General features: G+C 39.3%; 3 protein-coding genes across 6 annotated transcripts; 1 reads left to right on the top strand and 2 right to left on the bottom strand.

Annotated features, from left to right (window-relative positions):
- Positions 1-182: 182 nt before the first annotated feature.
- Positions 183-3,528, bottom strand: Sec23 (transport protein Sec23). The gene is made up of 2 exons (XM_022841641.2): positions 1,161-3,528; positions 183-898 (listed from the first exon to the last, which is right to left on the bottom strand). The coding sequence occupies exons 1-2, from the start codon at positions 3,282-3,284 to the stop codon at positions 650-652; spliced, it is 2,373 nt and encodes a 790-aa protein (XP_022697376.1). The 5' UTR covers positions 3,285-3,528; the 3' UTR covers positions 183-649.
- Positions 3,529-3,786: 258 nt separating this feature from the next.
- On the top strand, positions 3,787-11,354 carry LOC111265194 (ubiquinone biosynthesis O-methyltransferase, mitochondrial). Of its 4 annotated transcripts, XM_022841661.2 has the most exons (9): positions 3,827-3,915; positions 4,709-4,779; positions 4,932-5,030; positions 6,619-6,782; positions 7,131-7,280; positions 7,668-7,802; positions 7,975-8,070; positions 8,415-8,601; positions 10,810-11,354. In XM_022841661.2, exons 4-9 carry the CDS (start codon positions 6,636-6,638, stop codon positions 10,896-10,898), a joined length of 804 nt encoding a protein of 267 aa, XP_022697396.1. In that variant the 5' UTR covers positions 3,827-3,915; positions 4,709-4,779; positions 4,932-5,030; positions 6,619-6,635; the 3' UTR covers positions 10,899-11,354. The 4 variants fall into 4 exon arrangements, with proteins under 4 accessions (XP_022697398.1, XP_022697395.1, XP_022697396.1 ...); XM_022841662.2 differs by lacking the exon at positions 4,709-4,779 and having other exon boundaries at positions 3,829-3,915; XM_022841660.2 differs by lacking the exons at positions 4,709-4,779; positions 4,932-5,030 and having other exon boundaries at positions 3,788-3,915.
- LOC111265190 (DNA topoisomerase 2-alpha) lies at positions 11,342-22,617 on the bottom strand. The gene is made up of 22 exons (XM_022841633.2): positions 22,476-22,617; positions 21,809-22,006; positions 21,287-21,464; positions 20,859-20,995; positions 20,483-20,628; positions 19,983-20,153; positions 19,249-19,610; positions 18,885-19,111; positions 18,655-18,744; positions 18,119-18,338; positions 17,829-17,965; positions 17,211-17,414; positions 16,843-17,069; positions 16,073-16,340; positions 15,610-15,780; positions 14,962-15,267; positions 14,331-14,613; positions 13,712-13,905; positions 13,186-13,320; positions 12,656-13,003; positions 12,372-12,507; positions 11,342-11,940 (listed from the first exon to the last, which is right to left on the bottom strand). Exons 1-22 carry the CDS (start codon positions 22,521-22,523, stop codon positions 11,771-11,773), a joined length of 4,356 nt encoding a protein of 1,451 aa, XP_022697368.1. The 5' UTR covers positions 22,524-22,617; the 3' UTR covers positions 11,342-11,770.
- Positions 22,618-22,631: the final 14 nt, after the last annotated feature.

The following is a 22,631-nucleotide window of genomic DNA, read 5'->3' as shown; positions in this document are numbered from 1 at the left end:
GTTAATGAAGGTGACCAGCATTTTCACTTGTGATATATTTGTTAAATTATAGAAATTATTTACTTAATTTTAGATTATATTATTAAAATTATATGTATATTTTTCGACTTAATATTAAAATGCCTGAAATATGTTTAGAAGCAAACAGATTCGGTTCCATGCGTAAAAATAATAAGTACCACTTATTTTAATAAAAGTTTATTATTCATCAAAAACCTCTATTTCTACATCACCCTATCAGGTCGAAAAAGTCAATATTACGCTAGTCTGTCGAAGGCCTTTGTCCATTTCCGCAAGGCTTACGATTATTTTGTTGGATAATATTTCAATATTGAACATTTCACGCTACCAAACTTCAACAATATAATGTGTGTATGTGTGCTAATGTATTTGTCGCGCATTTTCATATTTCGGTACATGTTTCAAAGCTAAACGTTCCCAGCACACAGTCTCTTCAGCATTGACTAAGTGCTTCCTGCATGTATTATATTTCTTTTACTCGTTCCCCAAATTACCTAAAGCCGTTCGTTATGCTTCCCGTTGGCTATGCCTAAAAACATTTTCTTAAAAATTGATAGGCAAGTGAATTTCTTGTCTAAAAGATTTATAGGCGACCAGATCAAAGCACGTTATTCCGTTATTTGACTGTCTAAGTTGAGGCGGATACAGCAAGCTTCTTGAGGTGTTCCATGAAGACCTGCAGGGACACGTCGTCAGTCAGCACCGGAGCTCCGGCTGCATCTCCTTGGCCACCCCACGAGTATGCATTGTTATGTGTTACAGATGGATTGACCTTCGATAAGAGGAAACGTGCTTGTGACCCTCCTTGATCACATACGATATAACGTGGCATAGGGAATCTACTTTGAAGGATTTCTTGTGCGTCGTCTTCTGGTGCCTGATGTAAGATAAAAGTTCGAGCGTTAGTCAAACTATACATATCTAAAGAACTTTTTACAATGTTTCATGACTCTTATTATAAAATGGCTTCTATTTTTGGCCAAATGTAGGCTGCTCTGGGATAGTATTCCTCAATATTTTTTATGCATAATGCAACTAGATGTTATTTGACGACGGTTTCATTCGTTAAATACTTCTGTTAGTGTATGTAAAACGAATGTAAAAACAATTAAGTATTTATTATTATTATTATTATGTACCTGGAGTAACTGACGAAAACTTTCATGTTCCTGCGATCTATGGTAGCCTGCTTTGCGCCACTGTGCGATCGTTTCACCATGGAAGATGACAATCTGAAAGAAGGTATCCATGAGCAGTATCCGATCAGGCTGTATTGACGATGTGTCGAGGAGAACAGGCTCGGGTGGACCATTGAACGAATACGCGTAGAGAATAGGCTGGATCATGATTAGTGATTGCGTTAGGTCTTCAGTCATTAGCATATGTCTGTAGAACGACGTTTCATCAGGTGAATTATTAAAAACTTGAAGAAATTGCGAGCGCCGAAGATGGAACATGAACTGTGGATATAGTGAGAAATTGTCCGGGAAGCGAAAACTTTCCGGGCTTTCTTTCTGGAAATCTCCGAATTTTTGGCATAGCCGAATAAGCATACGATCAATAAAGCGCAACACATCAGGACCTTCCTCAGTCTCGTCAGCCTTAAAGCAGGCATATCTTGCCATTAGCACGGCACTTGCCTCCTGATCGTAGCCGGCAGAGATGTGCTGAATGTTAGTTGCAGCATCAGCCCAATTACGAGCTATCGTTGTTACCCGTACCCGCTTTTGACCTGAGGGGTGTTGGTATTGAGTGATAAATTGGATACAACCTCGCCCGCCCTGAGGGATACCTGAATTGTGCTGGTTGGCTACGTCGAAGAACACTGCTATAGTGCTATTCGGCGTTAGGGAGCACATTTTCCACTGACATGTTCCACCGAGGCCCGTATCACCGTCCGAGACATTTGGTCCTTTAACCTTCATAGAAATACAATTGCCTATAGCTCCTGAAATTTTAATTTCTTTTGAGGTCTTAACCTCGATCAAGGCGTTGAGTCCCATTTTGAGTTCACCCTTTGAGTCTCGAGTAAACACTCGCTGGAATGATTGCTTGAATAGGCTAGAGTTGAACGAATCGCCAAGCACCATGTGACCACCAGTCATATTGGAGCAGGTTTTCATTTCGTGTAATCCAGTTTGATCGAGGGCACATGAATAGATATCAATCGCATGCCCGTTTGCGGATGCTCTCTGTGCTAATCCCTCGTAGTGCTTCTGGGCTTTTCGCATAAATTTTGCCGCGTCCTTTTGGATGTCATGGTGAGAGCGGATGGTCATCTTGAGCTCATCCGATACAATCATACCAGGACCCTGAGTGCAGGCTCCACCCGTAAATAACATCACCCTCGCGCCAGTGTTGGGAAAGGCCGCTTCAAGCAGTCCGACAGCAATTGATAGAGCCACTCCAGTGGACCGTAATGGACGCTTGCCTTGAAGCACAGGCCAAGGATCTTTCTGCATCGAGTCGAGAAGATCTGTCAATGCTAGGTCACATTTCTGTACGGGCTGTAGAAATCGGCTCGCGGGTGGAGTACTCTGTGGTTGTTGTGGGGGCATTCCAGACATTCCCGGCATCCCTGGCCGTGGCTGGGGCTGTTGCTGTTGCACTCCCTGGGGTGAAGACATCGTTTTGCCGATCGCTAGCATATCCTGAATCTGTTTTGCAGCGAGATCCTTCGTGCCACGGAACACATAGCTCTTAGCAACGCCTTCACCTGTGAGCTCGTGAACATGAACCATTTTTCCGTAGGTAATGAGTCCAACGAGGGCATTCGGTGGCATAAGTGAAAGTGATAACTGCAATGCTTCTTTAAGAGCCATCTGTTCATCTTCATCCAAACAGGTGTCTACCACTAGCAGAAATATTGGAGCTAGTGTCTGCGCTCGCGTAATAGTGTACTCGAGAGTAGAGAACTGAGGTATCAATTCAGCTGGTTGATGTTGCTCAGAGATGGCCGCGTACTGAGGTGGGAATTGGTTTCGCTGGAAGCAGAAATTGCACACCCATAGCTTGGCACGATAGTCTACTTGACAAAGAGGATTAAGAATTGCTCGACACTTTTGGTTTGTGCAAAGTACAGGGTCATATTGGATGGGCGGTAGGTCAGGCCGTTCCTTAAGAGGAGTAAATAACGCTCCTATTGGGACCACAAGACGTGTTGCATCGATCTTTGAAGACGGCCACACATTCCATGATAGGCGAACCCCATCTCGATCTTCCTGGTGCTGAATAAAATCAGCATACGTCTGATACTGAGCCATTTTCAGTGCTACCACGAACGAAAGCAAGACCGCCCTGGAACGGTTGTTTTTTGCTTGTCTACTCAGCAATTTCTATCAATATAGCCGAAGCCCGTTTTCCCTCCACGTCAACTACAGATGTCTTGAAGAGACCAAATTTGTATGAAAAACAAACACAATTGTGAGTTTAACACTAACTGATCTCAATACCCATTCAGACGAAAGTTCCACGTCAGTGTCAGCCGACAGCTCGACGTTCCAAAATCACACAGCGCCCCTTCGAAATTGCTAGTTTGACCAACTGCCAGATGGTAGCTCAAGACACCCGGAAGTGAGTTCATTTTCATGTTGGGCACGTTTGATTATAGGTGGAATTTTCACTAATTTCTGTTAACAATATCGCAGATATACATACTGCCAAGTAGCAAGCTGACTTATGTTATTCTGTCACTGGATATGAAAAGATAAACTTACTTCGTTTGCGCGTTTTATTTATATGGGTAACGTCCGGGAGCAGCAGGGACTTGGCGCGAAAAATTGAAGTACTACAGCGGTTTCACGTATGGAATACTACTATGAATGAAACTTTTGGAGAAGATCGCGCGGTGCTAATTGCCGAACGTTTAAGTAAATAAGTTATCGCAAGCAGCGGGTGTGTATTGACATATTTTCCAACATAGCCGACAGTAGATAACATTATGCAGAACAATAATTTGTTATACTGTATAATTTTACGTTCATTGCGCTTTTATATCGCTTGTAATTTCCATGTCTGGTTGAGTTTATGATTCGTTTGCTTCACGGTTTGAAAGACGGTAGTTATGTTTTGACCTAATCATAAAATTGTGATAATCCTAGTTTTATTTACGTACTTGACAGGCCTGGAAAAATGCATGTAATGTTTTATGCATGCATAAACACATTTAAGTATTTAATTGTTACGATGTAAATACTGGACGTTGTTTTAATTATACAAGGAAAACAATTTGATCAATGAATATATACAGACTAAATTGCATAATATTTTGAGTAGTTGAAAAAATATTGACCGCTTTAAGCCAAAATCGAGGCAAATATTTTTTATGTTTCAAAATAATAGCATTAAACCAAATATATATGGTTACTAGGTTCGGCTGATTTTTTAAAGTGCTTACGGTATGCTTTGTTAATACTGACAGTAAAGGTCCGAAATAATCATTTCGCCAGGCGGCAGTAGTTCATTAGACATGACCCCTTTTTCCAACCCCACCAAACACATAGAATAATTTTTTTGGCGTTAGTCTCGGCTTTGCACCAGATGGTGTTTTTGTTTGTGGCTTTGCTCAATTTTTGTTATGTTTTTTAGTGACACATGATTGTGTAATGTGATCCGTAATTTTTTATCACTCGGAACCAACAGCTCTAAAAATAGCTCAGTTTCGTTGCATTTCTGTACATATTTGCAGATAGAGATCAAGTCAACTCAACTCCTTTGCATCAACTTGTGTGGCGCCCAAACATCAAACCTTTTTTTTCTGTTTGTAGTCAATTTTCTTCAAATGATTTAATGGCTACATTTGTGCTTTTATTGCAATTAAATTACGAAGTATATTGATTTCTTACACAAATTTCACTCCTCTTCAAGCCGCTCTATTTTAGGCTTTAACACACACTTTTGAATTATTTTAGCACATCTACTACCGTTAAATGTCAAGTGACCTCAACGCCGACACGACAGGACTCTAAATCGCCTATTATGTGTGATTTTGAAACCATCTAGCATAAGCGGTGAATATATATATATATAATTAGTGCTAAGTAAAGCCTGGCAAATGTTAACTTTTCGTTGTCATTTAATTTGAGTATAGTAAGTGTTGTTTTTATGTCAACATGTTTAAACAATGTGGGTAATTCGAGGAATAGTATGTGTTAACCATGCAAAACCAAAGTGAACTACTTGTGTCCGTACAAATTAAGCACGTATAAAAAACGTTGTCGATGGAATATTTTGTCACGATTATTATACCTTTGAGAAATTCACAGTTTTGACTAACTGTTTGTTGTAAGTATGCACTACCGTAATCACTTAAAGGGTTTCCACAGAGCCTTAAGTTACTAACAACTGATATAATATTTCAACTAGTTATAGTTTATCAATTCTAATTAGCTGCTGTAAGGAACACTTGCATGATTCCGCTGGTGCGTAGGAGTGTAAGATATTAACGTATATGATCATAATTAAAGCTTTTACAAAGTCGTATTATGAAAAATCTTGATTTGCCTCCCGTTACTAAACGAACTCAAATAGTTTACCACCGTTGTTGATGAGTACGGTTATTGAATTGTTGTCACAATTGTGGCTAGCGTGTCACCATGTAAAAAAGTTACGTGTCGATCACTATTCGCTCTTCTGGTCACCATTTGACAATACAAGAGTTTCTCTGACTAAAGCTGATATTTATTAATTTTACATTACAACTTCAATTTTGTGGTTGCACTACAGTATCATGCCATGCTGTTACCTGACTGGGTATTTATAGATCCTTAATCTTAGATTCGTAAAATGTAATTCATCGCTGACACAATCTCAAATTTGAACGAATAATAATGTGCAGCTAATTATATGGCATTCGTGATGAGACGTGTGTAGACTTCGTAGTATGGTTTTAAGTTGAACAACTTATATCTGTAACGAAACACCGTACTGGTAGAGAGACTGTGATAAATGATGTCTTCTGCTTCTGCATAGATTAATGACTAGTTCCTTTCCTAATTTTCACCAATAGCAATATTAATATCGCCAAATAAAGTTTTATTCCTCTCTAATTGTAACGTTCTTCTGTTGTACCACGCATTATTGTTCTGCACCGAGCTCGGCCACCCAATCTAAGCACTGCGGATTTTCTTTAGGCATCTGCGATTACTCAGAAGTAAATCACTGGTACCCTCCTCGTAGTAGTCTTTGGGTTGTACAATTTCAGTGTGTAAGCGCACCCAGGTGTGCACCACACAATAGTGTACATGATAGATTTCAAACGTAAACAAGTCACTTTTTCAAAAGATGCTAACTTAGCGGCACAATGAAGGGCCATAAAAGTTTCGAAGGCCTTTCTTAAAAGACACAGCGAGCTTGATTGTGGAAATAGGTTCTACTAGCGTTATTTTATATTATGTGTCTCTATTTTTAGCGTGCCTTCAATTGATACTGCACACATTACTTAGCTTAAAACGGTTACATGTACCTTAAGTGCTCTGTGGTTCTTTATGTACATCTATTGGAGAACACGAACAAAAAGGGAAAAATGCTCATGAACGACATGGTCAAGACGAACATCACTTTCCTTAAGAAAATATTCTTTATTTTCAAATTCAACAGGGTACAATTTTGGCACAATGAGCGTACTTACCCGTGTCCGTTGCTCGCGTGGGACATTACTGTGCGCCACATTTCGCCGCAGAATCAGTAGCGTGAAGCAGAAAAATGAACGAGATTTTATGAAGCTTAAAAACGAATGGTGGATTCCTCGAGGTGAATTTGAGGTATGATTGTATTCTGCTTACTTTTCTTTTTGCCTTTCTCGACCGTCTCACCGACCACTGTTCTATTTAGCGCTACTTATAATAAAGGCTGTTGACGTGAACAGAGGGACCAAAGCTCTTCCGCTTTGATCATCAAAACGCGTTAGGTATTTTGACTATATAGCTGGGAAAGCTGGTTTATCATTGTCATATATTGCATCACCTTGATTGACTATTTCTTATATAATTTGAGTATAATAAAAGAAGTGAGCAGTAACTTTATTCCGTTTAACACCTGTCGCTCCATTATCATCGTCAGCTGATTAGTGAATCAATATATCAAATATAACTGAAATTCTCAATACACAGGTCTTATCGCGTATGAACAAGCTACGGGTTCCTTTGATCACGGATGTGTTGCGAGAATGTCGAGAAGGTGACCACGGCGAACAACCAATGAACCTTTTGAAGGGATATAAAATTATTGATGTTGGCTGCGGAGGAGGCCTTCTAACAGAGGTATAAGAGGCACTATAAGATCGAACGTAGAAGCAGGCTAACGATTATAAAGTACTAGCAGTTTTATTCATTGACAATTATTATTTCTTCTTTTAAATTCGTTTCAGAGTCATGTTCGCGCTTCTTAAAATTCTTGTCCGGTTTGCTTCTAAGATAGTCCATACGGAATTTAGTGCGATAGGTGTGGCTTGGATTAATCACAGTAATATGTTTGAGTCATTCACACGCATAGAACGTTTCCAATATTCGTAAAGTAACTTTACCCACATACTTTTATACTGTTGTCATAGTCGTCGCGTTTTTGTTTTTACGTACGACGTTTCACTCAACACGTATATATAAGTGCCGAAGAGAGATTTTTTTTTGTGGTTTTCTTTAATGCACTAGCCCCTCGCTCGACTTGGGGCTGCCGTAACCGGACTTGACATCGTCGAAACAAACATTGATACCGCTCGAGCACACGCTGATAAGGATCCGAAAATCTCGGATAGAATTACGTATGTGTGTGGAAGAATTGAAGATGTAAGTGTCGGAGGGAATTTCAAAACGTCTATTAAGTAATTGAGAGTTTGGATTTCATGGGTAGCGCTCACTTGTTTCTATTCTATAAAATAACACAATTTTGGCCACTGCTGACCGAGCTCTCTGATAGTACTGCCTTTGTAAGTAGTCACTTTGTCTGATCCCCTTTTAGATGAAGGAACAGTTTGATGCTTTGGTAGCATCGGAGGTCATTGAACATGTGGAAAGTGTGGAGCTGTTCATTAAACATTGCTCGCGGGTTGTTAAGGTAACTGCGTTTCGATATTATTTTGTTTCAATCTTATACAATTGCAAATGTAATTCCGAATTTATTGCTAATCGTATGGGAAGTTGACATAATACAGATGTCATCGAATGAAGCATTATCCTGAGAGATAGCCCGGGAGCATAAAACGGTATCTAAGTGAAGAACTATTGGGAGAATTTTAGTTTGTACCGTTTTTAATATCATTAGTCTTGAGAGCTTATTGTAGTAATCATTTACGTGGGAAGAAAATAGAAATTCAAATATTATCGACGACGGCAAATAAAAACTTGAATCTCAGCAACTTGAGCATCGTATAAACTGATAACTTATGTGCTCCGCATTAGCCACGCGGCCACCTGTTCTTCACGACGATCAACCGGACCCTTCTATCGCTGCTTATAGCAAAAATCGGTGCTGAATACATTTTTAATTGCGTTCCACGGGGTTTACACGACTGGAGGTTGTTTGTTACGCCAGAAGAACTTCAGTTACAACTTGCTAAACATAACTGCGCTGTCGCTCGTACCAAAGGTTAGTGGTAATAAAAAGTATTTTTTGTGAATTGCTCAAAAAATACATAATTTTCTCAGTAGTTCATACTTTATCAATATAGTCCGAGCCTAAAATATACGAACGATTTGCTTGTTTATGACTGATGTCAAAATGTTCCCAAGTTATTTTGACAGCCTCGATTACAAGGGTGGTCAAGCGTTTATACCGTTTTATGACAATTCTTTGTGATTTTTTTACTCTAGAAACCCTGTTCGTATTGCTAAACCAGTAGCTTTTTGATTTTCCTCATTAAGTGGGGATAGCGGCAGAAACGCAGAAGCCAGGAAACCTACAGCGCAGCGGCGAAATGTACAGACGATATAAACTCAATACTTAAAAATCACCAACATACTTTAAGGCATCAAGTTGTTGAAAATCTGATGAGGAAAGTGTCTTCTAGAAGGAGGAAAATGTTACCTATATCAGTTCGAGAAATAATTAGTCCGCATATTAACTGTTTGGGCGGATTTATCCCACCGAGTTCAAATTTTAATTGACGGAGATGCTGATCCAAACGTCGGAAATACCAGTAACGATTATATTATCTGCAATGATCGCTTTGCATTCATGTCTATGCTACGATATTACCCTAATAAAACTTACTCTTTTACTGAATCTGCACTACTGCTTAGCAGCTGCGCTGTCTGAGAGAAGCTTCTATTTGAAGCTGTAGGAACAGCAAAAAAAAAAAAGGAATTAAGTTACCTTTAACAATAGATCCTTCCGATAAGCGTACAGACATTTTTCTATACGTGTGAGAAAATGAACACTCAGAAGGAAGTACGCTTGGGCTTCGCTTCAGAACTGCTGCGTCGCCAACTGTAAACGTGTGGAAACCTCAAACCCCTCTGAAACTTTTGAACTGGTTATTCAGAAACAAAAACATCGCCGACGCTGATACGATGGTGTCAGCGCCGTTATTTAACTAAATTTGTTTTGACCATTCGCAAAATCTACCACGCTGTTCATTACGCAGCAAGATTTGGGTCAATGTCATGCTGATTTCGTGCGGGTTACTATTTATGCTGTAAAGGAACTTTAAAGGAATCTACCTACCGAAAATCAGAAGTCAGAGCGGCTTTAAGAAGTCGATACTGTGTACGCTAAAACACCTGACTGTTACCAACGATGTATGCGAATGCTATAAAGCTACAAGGACAGCATTTCTTGGCTTATTCTGCAAAGAAATTACCATTTCTGGGGGTATGTTTTCAATGAAGGGAAGTTGCAAGAGAGGATGAATCTACTAAGAGGTTATTGTGCGCTGTTTTTTAATAGAGTCTTAGTGTGCGTATTTAGTATTGGCGCTATGGCCAGTGCGTATGTGTATTTTGTGAGCCGAGAACAGCTCAGACGCATAGTGTGCACACAGTTCCGTTAGCCAAGTCGTGGTCTCAATGTCATGCTTACCGTTTTTTCAAGGAGACGTTGTACGCAACGATGATTGTAGGCTTTACCATCATCATTTACGATCATGACTTGAGTTTCTACATCAATTTACATAGTTTATTACCGACGATATTACTATCTCTAAACAAGACTGTGATATACTAATTGACTTCCACCGCCGTGTAAACCAACTTCGGTTTACCAAGTTCCTATTTGTGGCTTAGAACCTGAGCTACTCGTTGCATAAAGTTGACCAATGCAAACGGTCGAAGCTCCTCTCCAAACGAGTCTATTTTAACCTTGACTCATTCTGTTTCGATAGTCCGGAACAAAAACCGCGATATTTGTCCATCAATCCATCAGCAAAGTATCTATGAATCACCAGTCGACAGGGATGGGGGTTTCAGCCGCGTACTTTGTATTACACATAAGTGACTCGGAGGCTATTTCGAGACGCTTGTGAGCTACTCATTAACCTATACAAGGTGTTCAACGTCCATCTGCATTAACTGGTCAAATGGTGGAATGAATCAGAGGTAGTACAGCGTGTGTCATGCCATAGTGATAACTGCAGCATTTTCTTTAATTAACATAAGATGAGTATGCTAAAGTGCCCCTCGCTCATGGCAAATTTTATAAATTTTATCCTAACTGAACTATACTATTGGCATAGGGAATTGGGTTTTTGTCCTTGCTCAAGTTGGAGCCGAAAGCCACTGCAGACACTATCTCAGACATGTAGGGTACATCTCTATTTTACTCTTACTTATTAATGAATTCTGTCTTATCATTTTGCAGGAATGATGTACAATCCGATCACTGGCCAGTGGAGATGGATTGACACGGAAGCTGTCAGTTACGCTCTGCATGCCGTGAAGGTTTCCTAGTTTCCTAGCTTTAATCATGTTTAGCAGGAACCACTGTTCGTTTACACCCTACGTAGTGTATGAACTATTGCTATGGATCGCATACCATAAGCGTAAATCAAAAAAAGCGCAAATCTTAAAAAGATTTATCAGCATGGAATAAATAATTAACTAAGGGTTGATATCTCCGTTACCTTTATTCAAGATCAATTCGCTGTATACTAAGTCCAGTACTGCTGGACATTGCTTCTGATGGCCTTAGCATACTTTTTGATAAGCATACGTGGTGATGGAGTACGAGCTTCAATCAATGTTTTACTCATTAAATCGCAACATCGCAAGCTTGCTTTTTAAAGCTTCGCGCTCTGACAAAACTGCCAACTTCAGGGACCTAAAATTTACTTAAATAAATTAAATAAACCTGAAATTTGTTTAAATCCAATTGTCAAAAGCAGGCTCTGTAATTGCTGTAATCAATTCCATAGTGTTTTTATTTTTATTAAAAACTTCTGTCTGGTTTGTATCTATACTTCATTATATACAGACGGGATAAATCGGACAGGATACATACGATTATGTAACACACGTATATAACAAAGAAAGTACGTTAGAATGCTTTAGCATAAAAGATTTAATGGAGAAAATATTCTGTGAACCTTCGACGTGCTACATGTCAACCAGATATTGGACTTTTTGGTATCCTACCCTTTAAAGGATACCCACAATAAATTATAAACATAGTATTTTCCCCACTTCTGAAGAAGCGCGTTCGTCATGTTGTGTAATGTTGATTCACTCACGCCGTTAACACCAGGTAAATTGAGGTTGACCGTAAATTCGCATCACACATGCTACACGGGACTGACGTCTTGATAAGAAAAATGTGCATCATTCTAGTAATCCGAATCACTGCCGTCAAAATAAGTAACTTTTTTGACAATAGCCTTCTTTTTCTTCGTCTGGGTGTCTGACTCATCCTCCGATCCAGAAAAATGCATCTTCTTTCTTTTAGAGGCGGCAGCCGATTGAGACTTGTTCAAAGAGGCCTTTGTCGAGTGTTTACCTATGAAACCCAACAATAAATTTAGTTCAAGCTGTACACACTTGTCGAAGAATCACAATAATTGAAGCCGTGAACCGAGCTTCTCGTATTAGTTACAAGCGCTGTTATCTTTTACAGAAAACATGTTTAGAAGTTCAAAGCAACTGTTGCTCGCTGCCAGTTGGTTACCAACAAAACATGCTTATCCAATAACTTCAGAAATTTTTTAAGGTTACATCAGTGAGCTTACACGGTTCACCGGTGTAACCTTAAATGTCTATGTTGCTACTAAGTGCGTAAATAGGTGTTTGAGAGTCCTCAGAGGAACCTCCTTTACCATGTGACCCCTTCCATATGTAGAGAATATTAAAATAACTTATAACGTGAAAGATAAAATACTGTCAAGTTAATATCGGCTAAAAGCACGAATATAAAATCATACCGAAACTTACTTGAAGTAGTGTTAGAAGCTTGAGTAGATTTTTTTACATTTTCTGCTCGTTTCGACAGGGGAGCGAGCTCTTCATCATCGCTACTGAGTATCTGGCGTGACGGTTGTTTCCCCTTGCCCTTCACTGGAGAATTTTCCTATAAAAGATGGCCAATATAGCATAATTCCATTTAAAATTAACTCAAAGATCATCAATCTCCTATACAATATTAGACTAGGACTAGTATTAGGCTCCCGCTTCTGCAGTTAGGAAAGGCAATAAAGTGAGACCTGTTACTTCCTTACCTTTTGCTGCTCATCGAGCTCAGATCCAGATGATTCCGCCATTTTCACGGCAGCTTTTGCCCTCTTCGGCACGTCGCGCGATGGTGCTTGGGTCGGAAATTGGCTCAGTTCGGATCGTTTCTTATCGATTTCCGCTCCATCCGAACCGTCACTGAAGCTAAAATCACCAGCACTCTTGTCTTCTTCCTCACTTGTGCCACTATCCCACATCTCTTTTTTTGGCTTTTTCGGTTTGAAGTTCAATTTTTGTTGCTTTTTATCTTCCTTCGTCTCTTTAGGCTCCTTTTTGATTTTTTCTTTCTTAAACTTAGGTACCCTTTCGACTTTTGGCTCTTTCCGTTTTGCACCCTGCAACGACGGCATGACGATTAACACCATATTATGCGATCAAAAGCTTATTATGATGGACTTGTAAATTAGCTTATTTTTGTTTGCTCTGTGTTTACATTTGCATGTAGAAACATCTATTGTGAAAGTGAATTTTGGTTCGTTACATTTATTCGTAATTTAAACAGAATATCAGTGCATACTTGTTGTGCGGCCTTCTCGATCTTATCCAGCAATTCCTTGTCGATTTCAGGAGTGATACGGTCGCCCTTTTCTGTGGCTTCACCTTTAAGCATTTTGCCTTTGGCACCTTTTGCAGAAACCATTTTTGTAGTTTTCTATAGTTTTTTAAACAGATTCGTAAGGAAAAAAAAAGTATTAATTAGTAGGTGAAAATAAATTACCATTAGCTTAATAACAGTGACAATCGGATTATAATTAGGTGTGTTTACTGCTCTGTACACCAAGATATTCCTCTGCACGTCAACTTAAACATTTCAAGAGGAATACACAGGTAAGAACAGCACTCCGAAGTTAGCCAATGTGAGCACTACTCAAATATCGCGTTGAGATGATTATTCGATTTTTAAGGCCTTTCGTCGTCATTTTAAAAACAAACCGAAGTTAAAATGATGAGTTGAAGTGATAGCTTTGCTGTCCGTGAGAGTACAGATGCGACCTATATATGTAATTTTATCGGTATGCCTTTGATACGTTTCAGTAACTAACCTTTTCGGCTTTGTCCATTTGAGACACCTCTTTGGCTTCAACTTCTTCAAGTTTTTGCGCGAATGCGTCCAGATCCTCGCTCCAGAGATCTTTGGGCGTTTTTCTACGCAACGCCTCCAGCTCTGCGATTTTATCATCTCGCTTCTTAAGCAGCTCTTCCTTGCGCTCCAAGGTTAAACTCCACATGGTCATACCTAAACAAAATCAAATATTAATTTGGACTCAAGTTAGTTGCACGAGACACACAAGTAACCTAGCAGGGACAGAATCCGGCCTTCTTTTTTGTTCAGTTTTTATTAGTTACCGTCGATCAAAATTGCCGCGGGCGTCCCATCGTAACTTATAGGTTTGCTGTCTTTATCGTACATATATTATACTTCTTTAAATGTCATCTAACGACTGGTTTTCCCATTTTCGGTGTTGCCCAAATTAAGTTATACAACAAAGACCCGAACATTTTAAGTTCTCGACGAAAAGTTTTTTGTATTTCTTTCAAAACAAGTAATTAAAAAAAAGTAGTTTATTATATGATAGTAATTGGTATTATTGATAAGCCAGTCGATTGTCACACAACGAATTTAGTGCTGTACTGCCTGTTTGCTTGTTGTTTTCTACTTACTGAGAAGATAATCGTAGTCCTTCGCAAGAGTGTCCTCACGATTGGCACCACCTTGATTACTTGAACTGCTACCCGCTTGCGAATCGCCACCTTGACTCTCCTCGTCGTCATCATCATCGACACCTGCTTCGGCCTCTCGTTCTTGCTCCGTTTTCTGGGCCTCTTTCCACCGAAGCACAGGGTCAGGATCATAACCTCGGTCGATAAGGAGCCGGATCAGTTCTTTCCTTTTTTTATTCTCAACCCGGATTTTATCGTCGCATTTTTCCACAATAAAGCGCGCCTGTACTCATATAAAGATTGATACCAATTACAGAAATTCCAGAATTATCCGGACGGCCCTGATTTAAATGTAGTTACTGGTAGCTGCCAGACATGACAGGCAGGAGCAAAGGGATCAAAATGAAAGTGCCCATATAATAAGGCAGGGCGCACAGAAGTGATAAAATAAGGAAAACTTTTACATAGAAAATCAATTATTGAATGTCTGAGTGAAAAGTCGTGTATTGTTCCAACACGCACACAGACACATAACGAAAACGATTTTTCAATGAATTCAATATCATATGTTCCACTTACAGATTACCCCGCATTACTGGGCAAGAGACAACAAAACGCCTGTGCAACCAACCTGATTGGTTAGCCGACTCGCTTCTGCGGATAACAGTCCGATGAGATACTCTTTCCGCATCACGTAGCCTTTCAAGCGGACCTCATAGAACTCCTCAAGGATTTGTTCAGGAGAGTCATAGAACCGAATACATCCGGTGGAATCGAATAGGACCATCGAGGTGGTGGCCATTGTTGTCTGCAGTTTGAAAACCTTGTGCATACCGTCGGAACGTGCCTTTTCGAAATTGGCCGCGTCCATGGTCACAACGAAGTTCACTTTGGTATCTGTGTTGTATTCTCTATAGTCCGAAATAATGCCGGGAACCTGGAAGGTTGTTTTTTTTTCAAAGTACATAAGTATATGAGCAAAAAGTGCATCTGATTAGTGGTTTACCGTTTCGTTAATCGGATAATCTAACTTAGTCATTCTGCTATAAGAAGTGCTGCCTATGTAATGAGCTTTATTGAGTTCTAGGCCCATTCCAACATGCACCGCATTTCAGCATGCATAAACTTTCCATTCTTATCGTCCACTCTTTAAGGATGAAATTTTTGAATTTCCATGATGAACAATGATGAATTTGATTGCCTGAATTGTTCTGTTGTTACTAAAATATGTGACGTGACGTTAATAGTACCAAACAACGGTAAATCCCGCGGCACAAACCTTTTCAGATCCGTGCAGTAATACCTCAAGGACATTCTCTTTATAAGCTTGTGTCCACACCTTAACGGGCAACTCGGTAATCTGAACGCGGTTATTATTCAGCAGCGACACTTCGCCATGAATCACGATGCGGTTGCCGGCGTCAACAGTGGCAATCTCACCTTCAAAGCCCTTCCAATACAGAAAATAATTTAAATTTTAAATATTAAAAACAGTCTAATACTGAAAACGTTGGTTTTCAGTATTAAACTGTTTTTAATACATTGGCTGCAATTTTCGTGCGAATACGGTCACAATCTATAAGACACTTAGAAAGACAGATGCTTTTGCTAGGTCAAGTTGATCTCTTTCGCGGTGCTGTAAAAGACCTGTATAAGATGAAAACCCATTGCCCATTTTCCTGCTGACCAAAATAGCGTATGTGAGTTGCACCCGGATTGTAGATAAATGAGAAATCGCTTACTTTGTACCATGGTTGCATTTTCTTAAGAGGCTCGTCGCGTATTAAGCGACGCACGTTAGCCATTACGTCCCTTGGGTTATAGTTCGGGATCTTTGTACTCCAACCGGTACCGATGCCTTCTGCGCCATTCACAAGCACCATAGGAATGATCGGCAAATAATACTCCGGTTCGATTTTTTGATTATCGTCGTATAGGTTGTTCAAAATAGGATCGTCCAAAGCGGGAAATATGAAACGTGCCAATGGCGAGAGTTTCGTGAAGATGTACCTGCACGTGAAAAATCACGATAGGCATCCCATTACATAAAACTTAATTCGCCTTAATAAAGGAATAAAATTTCAGGAACTTCGGCAAACCGTAACACAAAAACGCTGAAAGGAAGTTTAGTTACTCGCAGAAAACATACGTTTCAATCTAATTATAATTGCTGCGGATAACCTATGAACTTTGTTCGCTTGGATGCCTTGGCATAGGGAATAGGGATGGCAGGGGAGAAGTTGAAACATTAAAAACATAAGAAACGAATATTGGATGCTTGATAATTGATTACCCTAATGATAGAGCAAAGGCCTCTAGCTCAATGTTATCGAATTCCCGTAAGCTGCAAATTCCAAAGCATTGAAAATATGTTAATGATTGTCATGACCTAGCGTTGGATTTCTTGGCGTTTCGACATTTCGCTCAAAGGCTCGTATTTAAGGTCACTTAGGAACATCTTCAGGATCGAGTTAATTTGGTTGCTATTACTAAAATGTAGAACAAAGTTCACCTGGGGGACGCCGAGTCTTTGCCGCCTTGAAGACGAGTACCGAATTGACCGATTGGCTGTAGAAGGTTGATGTTGTTTGAGCCAACGAAATTTTGAGCCAAATTGATGATCGTCATCATCAGACTCTGTTCACCATGGTGATAAGCCGACATCTCCGCGACAGAACCCGCTAGTTGAGCTACCTTAACCTCCCGTTTGTCGTTTCGTTTAAGGCAAGTAAATAACACCTTTGGAATATTAAATGGTAGAATAAAAATGTAAGCGGTTTTACAGTAAACAGAAGCAAAAAGACCGGTTAAAAAGAGTTTATCAACCGTTGTAAAAACGCTGGTAGGACCAAATACACTTACAAATATATAAGCATTTACCTTTCGTTGGCCTGGCTTTAAACCGTCGACAAGCGAAGGAATCGACCTTTCATTGTCCATGTTCGAAAAAAGGATGAGTTCTTTGTGAACAAACTCATGGAAAGATACGGCTTTCGTATCCTTGTTGTACAGGTAAATTTCAGGCAGACCCATCTCGCGGCGCTGTTTCCTTTCTTCCATACCTTGCGTTAACCATGTTTTGCGCTGGAAACTCAACGAGCGTGTTGTGTATTAATGCTAGTGGAATGAAGTACGTAAACGGACATCGTTTCATAACGAAATGTGATCTATTGCAACAGAACTGAGTGATTTGAATACAAGTACTAAGTAATAGCACGACGCAAATCAGGAGAATTTGAAGAATCGTTTATTAACATTCGTCTCAAAAACCGACATAGACGTCTTGTCTAAAATACAATTTGACATGACATGAAAAATGCACAGCGCAACTAAATTTGGCAGTCAATTTCGTAGATTTACATTTAAAGAGAAGAAATAGCCGTAAAATCAGGAACAAGCAAGCGCCGACACATTGAAGAATTTGTAATAGTTAAATAATTGATACAATAATCAGTACTATTAACTGTTAACATTTTCTAGTTTCTACTATACACTCACCTCTTCTACCATTTTCTTTGAGAAAGCAAGAGTAATTGAACTGTCATCTTCGGCCCCAGTGTACCGGAAGGGGATTCGATGCCGGGTCATATTAGAGAAATACTCCTTGGCCTCTTTAGCAGTAGATGTACCCAGACCTACGGAAACGGCAGTTCGACGTTGAAACGAGTGAAAAAAACTTTCCTAATATATGAACTGAGTGGAGATCGCTGGAGTTTATTGAAAGACAGATTAGAGATTTAGGCTAGGCTTAGTTTAGCTTAGGCAAAAAATGTTTTGAAATATTGCACCTTTGTAATATTTGATTCTCCAAGTATTCCAGTTCGGAGTAGCTGACTTCCACTCTTCGAATTCTGGTAATGAAAAAAAAGATAGTTCTCGATTGGATCCTTTGAACGCTTTCACAATCGGAGTAATGAATTCTTCAAGAAAATCCATTCGCAACAGTGAGGGCCAATTGTGGTGCACAAAGTTTATCAAAAGGCCCTTGATATGCGAGCCGTCTTGATCCTGTTCAGGCACCATGTACAAGTGATGTTTAGTCAGTTTGTTTTTCAACCGATCAAAAGCAAATTCACTAAATGGTAGAGTCCCATTAATAACAATTTTTTTTTCGATAAAACTGACAGTATCATTATCTCCAATTTGAAAGACAACAATAGTGGATTATCTAAGTATGAATATAGCTTTTAACTCCATACTTCGAAAACGTTCGTCTCACGTAGTGAGCTTTTGAATGAGAACAGTAGCTTTGTTCGTAGCTTTAATTTCGTCTTATATGCGATTACCGTCGATTATAATTCGTACACAATTCATGAGTACAAACCTGATCGGTCATTATCATTATTCTGCCATAACGAAGGGTCTTCATATCCTCTGAATTCTCGTACTTTTTTTTGTATTGTAGACCACAAATCTGGAAAATGAAAGAAAGTCATTGAAGTTTTCCTTACTGTAACAGTGACTGACAAGATTATTTCAGGGATACTTTAAAAACCCACAACAAAGACAAATAAGGGTACCTCTCACATCTAATAGTAAGGTCGATTGGGTTACCTTGATGATGTTGTTAATCTCCGCATTTTCTAACAACTGTTTGGTTGTTGCTTCACGTACGTTTAGCAACTTTCCCCTCAGGGGAAAGACTCCATATCTATCCCTTCCAATTACTCCAAGACCTGAAACTGCCAATGTTTTAGCAGAATCTCCTTCAGTAAGAATGAGGGTGCAGTCCACTGACTTTGCCGTACCGGCATCATTTGCGTCCTCTAACTTAGGTATGCCTGAAAATACCATACCACAACATATACATATATCTGGAAGCGCCCCAAATCTAGGTTTGCAGAACTAGAATCAAATATAAACTGAAGCGGTAAGAACAAAACAGCACAACGTAACACTAGCTTACAAGCAGACATACCTTTGAGCTTAGCATGTTTAGTTTTGAAACATTTTTTTGTCATTTCCTTCTGCGCTTTGAAATGGACAAAGGTCATAATGGCATCGACTATTCCAGACTTTAGCACACCGTTATAAAACTTATCAGATAGCTCACAGGTTGAGCCAAACTTCTTCACTTGCAGTGTCATATACTCCTTTGTCTGTGAGTCGAACGAAGGATTTTCAATCAGACAGTTGACAAAGATCCACATGTGATCTTTCATTTGCTTCTTTGAAATATTGACGCCCTGCTTATTCTTTTTTTTAATTTGCTCTGAAAGTTTTTTTGTCACTGCGTCCATGACATAGTCCACGTGAGTCCCGCCTTTCGTAGTGGCGATACTGAATTAGAAAGACAACAAGAAAATAAGCAATTTGTATTTGGCCTCACAGTCATAGTAAATATTTTTGAAGTGTGAATTTTTTATTCGGGAGCATGGATGTGCTTATGGTGAAGCAATATTCACATAGATATTTCTGTGTTGCCGGAACGTTCATGCATTTAACCATAATCTAACATTTAATCATCTGTGTGATTTAAGTATGATAGCGTAGTACCAACCAAATTGGAAGCACTTGTCCTAAAGTGCAGGTACTTAACAGTTACTTTTTTGAAGTCGAAATTCCTGCACTTTTTTTAAAACCAATTAGAACATGTGAACTCAAATGTGATAACAGTATTAGGAGTTTTGAATGCTCTTCTCGATTAATTACTTGTTAACAAAGCTCATTTGCTTGAATTCGCCTTCAGGCGAAGGACAACAGGCGACTTCCCAACGGGGGCTGACCACTTCATGAACTACCGTTAAAGGTTTGTCGTCATCTTCACTGACACACTTGGACGTGAACATCTGAACGTAGTCCTTGAACGTCCTGATTGGAAGCCTAATATTGCAAACGACATGGTCATTGTCGAATTACAAATTTAGAGAAGTGGCTAAACGTGGAACCGATTGTTTAATGCTCAAACAAGAGTTGCTAATATATATATATGCATTCACAAAAGGAAGCTACACTTACTTCCGCTATGCGGCGGAGTCCACCCACATCTTCTATAACTATCACAAAAGCATAAATCGCTGCACTAGCTAATTTACAGCACAAAAACCTATTATTTATATTTATATTTATTTATATCCATTTTCTTCATTTATAAACATGATTGAAATAAATAAATTATCGTTATTATCCATTTCTATAACAATAACACTTACATTTCTCCGTTGAGATAGACTTTTACACCAGCAGTGCACCCAGCAACATCGTATGCCCGTCGACTCACGAGGGCTACGAAATCTTTGTCGAATTTATTCATGCTAAACTTTGATAGGTCTGGATGGAAAGTAACTTTTGTATAGTCCTGCAGTCGAGAATATGAAAATAATAACGCTTACCAGATCGTCTTTAGCAAAACTTTACTTCGCACTCTAATCAGATGCTTGCTAAACGTCGCCATGATAATATAGATTATAACAGCGTATACGCTGTGTATTTACGCCGCAATTATTTTGACTTCAATCTGCTATTTTCTATATAATACCTATTGTATTGATATTAAATTGTATCAATAGTGATTTTCCTAATGCATACTCTGTCTGAATCGGCGATCTTTGGATCTCCGGCTTTCGTCATGTTGTTAGTCCACGTCTGCTTGAACGCTTTTTGATGCTGGCGGGAAGATGTTTCCAAGGTAAACTTCGTCGAGAAGATATTGCATAGTTTTGCGCCTAAATTACGTATATGCAACGATATTAGTTTTCTAGTTGTAATCCATACATGGGCTTCGCATGAAGCTTAAATACATAGCGGAAGACGATAGTAAAAACGGTTAGTTTTTACTATCGTCTTCCGCTATGTTTTTAATAGACTGTTGTATCATTTGTTCAAATATTGCTAATTAACATACCGCCTATAATACATCTTTTGATGGCTTCACTTCAGTTAAAAAAAAAAAAGCAAATTTTGGCTAGTTAGTAACTAGCACAGAGATCTCTTCTACCTGTGTAACAGTTACGTACCATAACCATTGCGACCTCCGGTAACTTTTTTCTCATTATCATTGTAATTCGACGATGTCAACAAATGACCAAAAATTAAGGTTGGGACATAACATTTTTCTGTTTTATGAGTTACTACAGGGATTCCTTTTCCGTTGTTCCACACCGAAATCATTCCTTTTTCGGCATCAATCTCCACCTGGTGGATATGCCATAGTGAAAAAGACCAACATATTAATATACGTCCACAGAGTCATTTGCCCATCGCAGTAATTCTTCTCTATTCGGGAAGACTATTCGCTATCTAACGGCCAACATCGCTGAACTCATTTTCATTATGACTTTGCTTCCATAAAAAAAACCCTCCACATCGAACAAGAACGTAATTGTCTTCTTTAATTTGCACATTGTGAGTTTGCAAGGAAGTAACAATGGTGCACGCCATCTTTCTATACTCCCATTGGTCGTTTCACTTCTTAAGGTGGAGCCCAGCTTCTGTCCCTTGATAGATTTACACATATAGCGATACCTTGAAACACTTGCCTTTATGCAATCCTGGCTCCTGTCGCGTTGCTTGTTATCGGCTGCATTCACAAGAATCTCGTCGAAGATCTTGTATAGTCCAGGCACAAATGTAACATCCCGGTATACCATACCCTGTTCTGGGCCGTCATACACCCATAACTTTCGCGTATCAGGCTCCACTGAGCCGATGTAAGTGTCGGGTCTCAACAAGATGTGCTGCGAATGACATTAATTTTATTAAATGCGAAGTCTACAGAATATCGTTTCTTTTGTAGTAGTTTTCTGCATATACACAAATGTATTTTCGGCTGCAAATCTCAGCTCATAAGCCCGAAATTTTCGGAAAATCAGACTGTTAAAGAAAAGTCAGAAAAGTGACTGGAAGAAAAAATAGTAAACGAATTTTCCATTCAAACCGAATTTTGATCTAGTCATGTATTTCCGTCTCATATAAAAAATACGAATACGTATATAGTGAACTAAAATAGTTTGGTACATTTTCGTCACACCTAGTAAGCTCGATTAATGTGCATGCATAAAATGGCGCACGAAAATATCTGAGATCAACCCAATCCAATGTTCGGCTACAGTATTGATCACATGAATTCCAGATTCAACACAACAACAGAATTCAACAGGTCGTTTGGAATAACCAAAAAAAGCATGTCTCGTTTATTAAGCTCACCTCTAGCTGTGACTTTTTTTGGTAAATTTTCTCAATGTCTTCTGCCATGATTTTTCAGGGACACCGCAGTTTAAATTTTCAAACCTAGAATTCGTTGATTAGCACTGTCAAATGCCACTTAATCATGGGGACCCCGCGAGAGCATGGTCTTTGCGT

The sequence above is a fragment of the Varroa jacobsoni genome, unplaced genomic scaffold (assembly GCF_002532875.2).
Source record: "Varroa jacobsoni isolate VJ856 unplaced genomic scaffold, vjacob_1.0 scaffold_942, whole genome shotgun sequence".
Lineage (NCBI taxonomy): Eukaryota > Metazoa > Arthropoda > Arachnida > Mesostigmata > Varroidae > Varroa > Varroa jacobsoni.
Note: the sequence above shows the minus strand (reverse complement) of the source record. Positions and strands in the feature narration are given on the sequence as shown.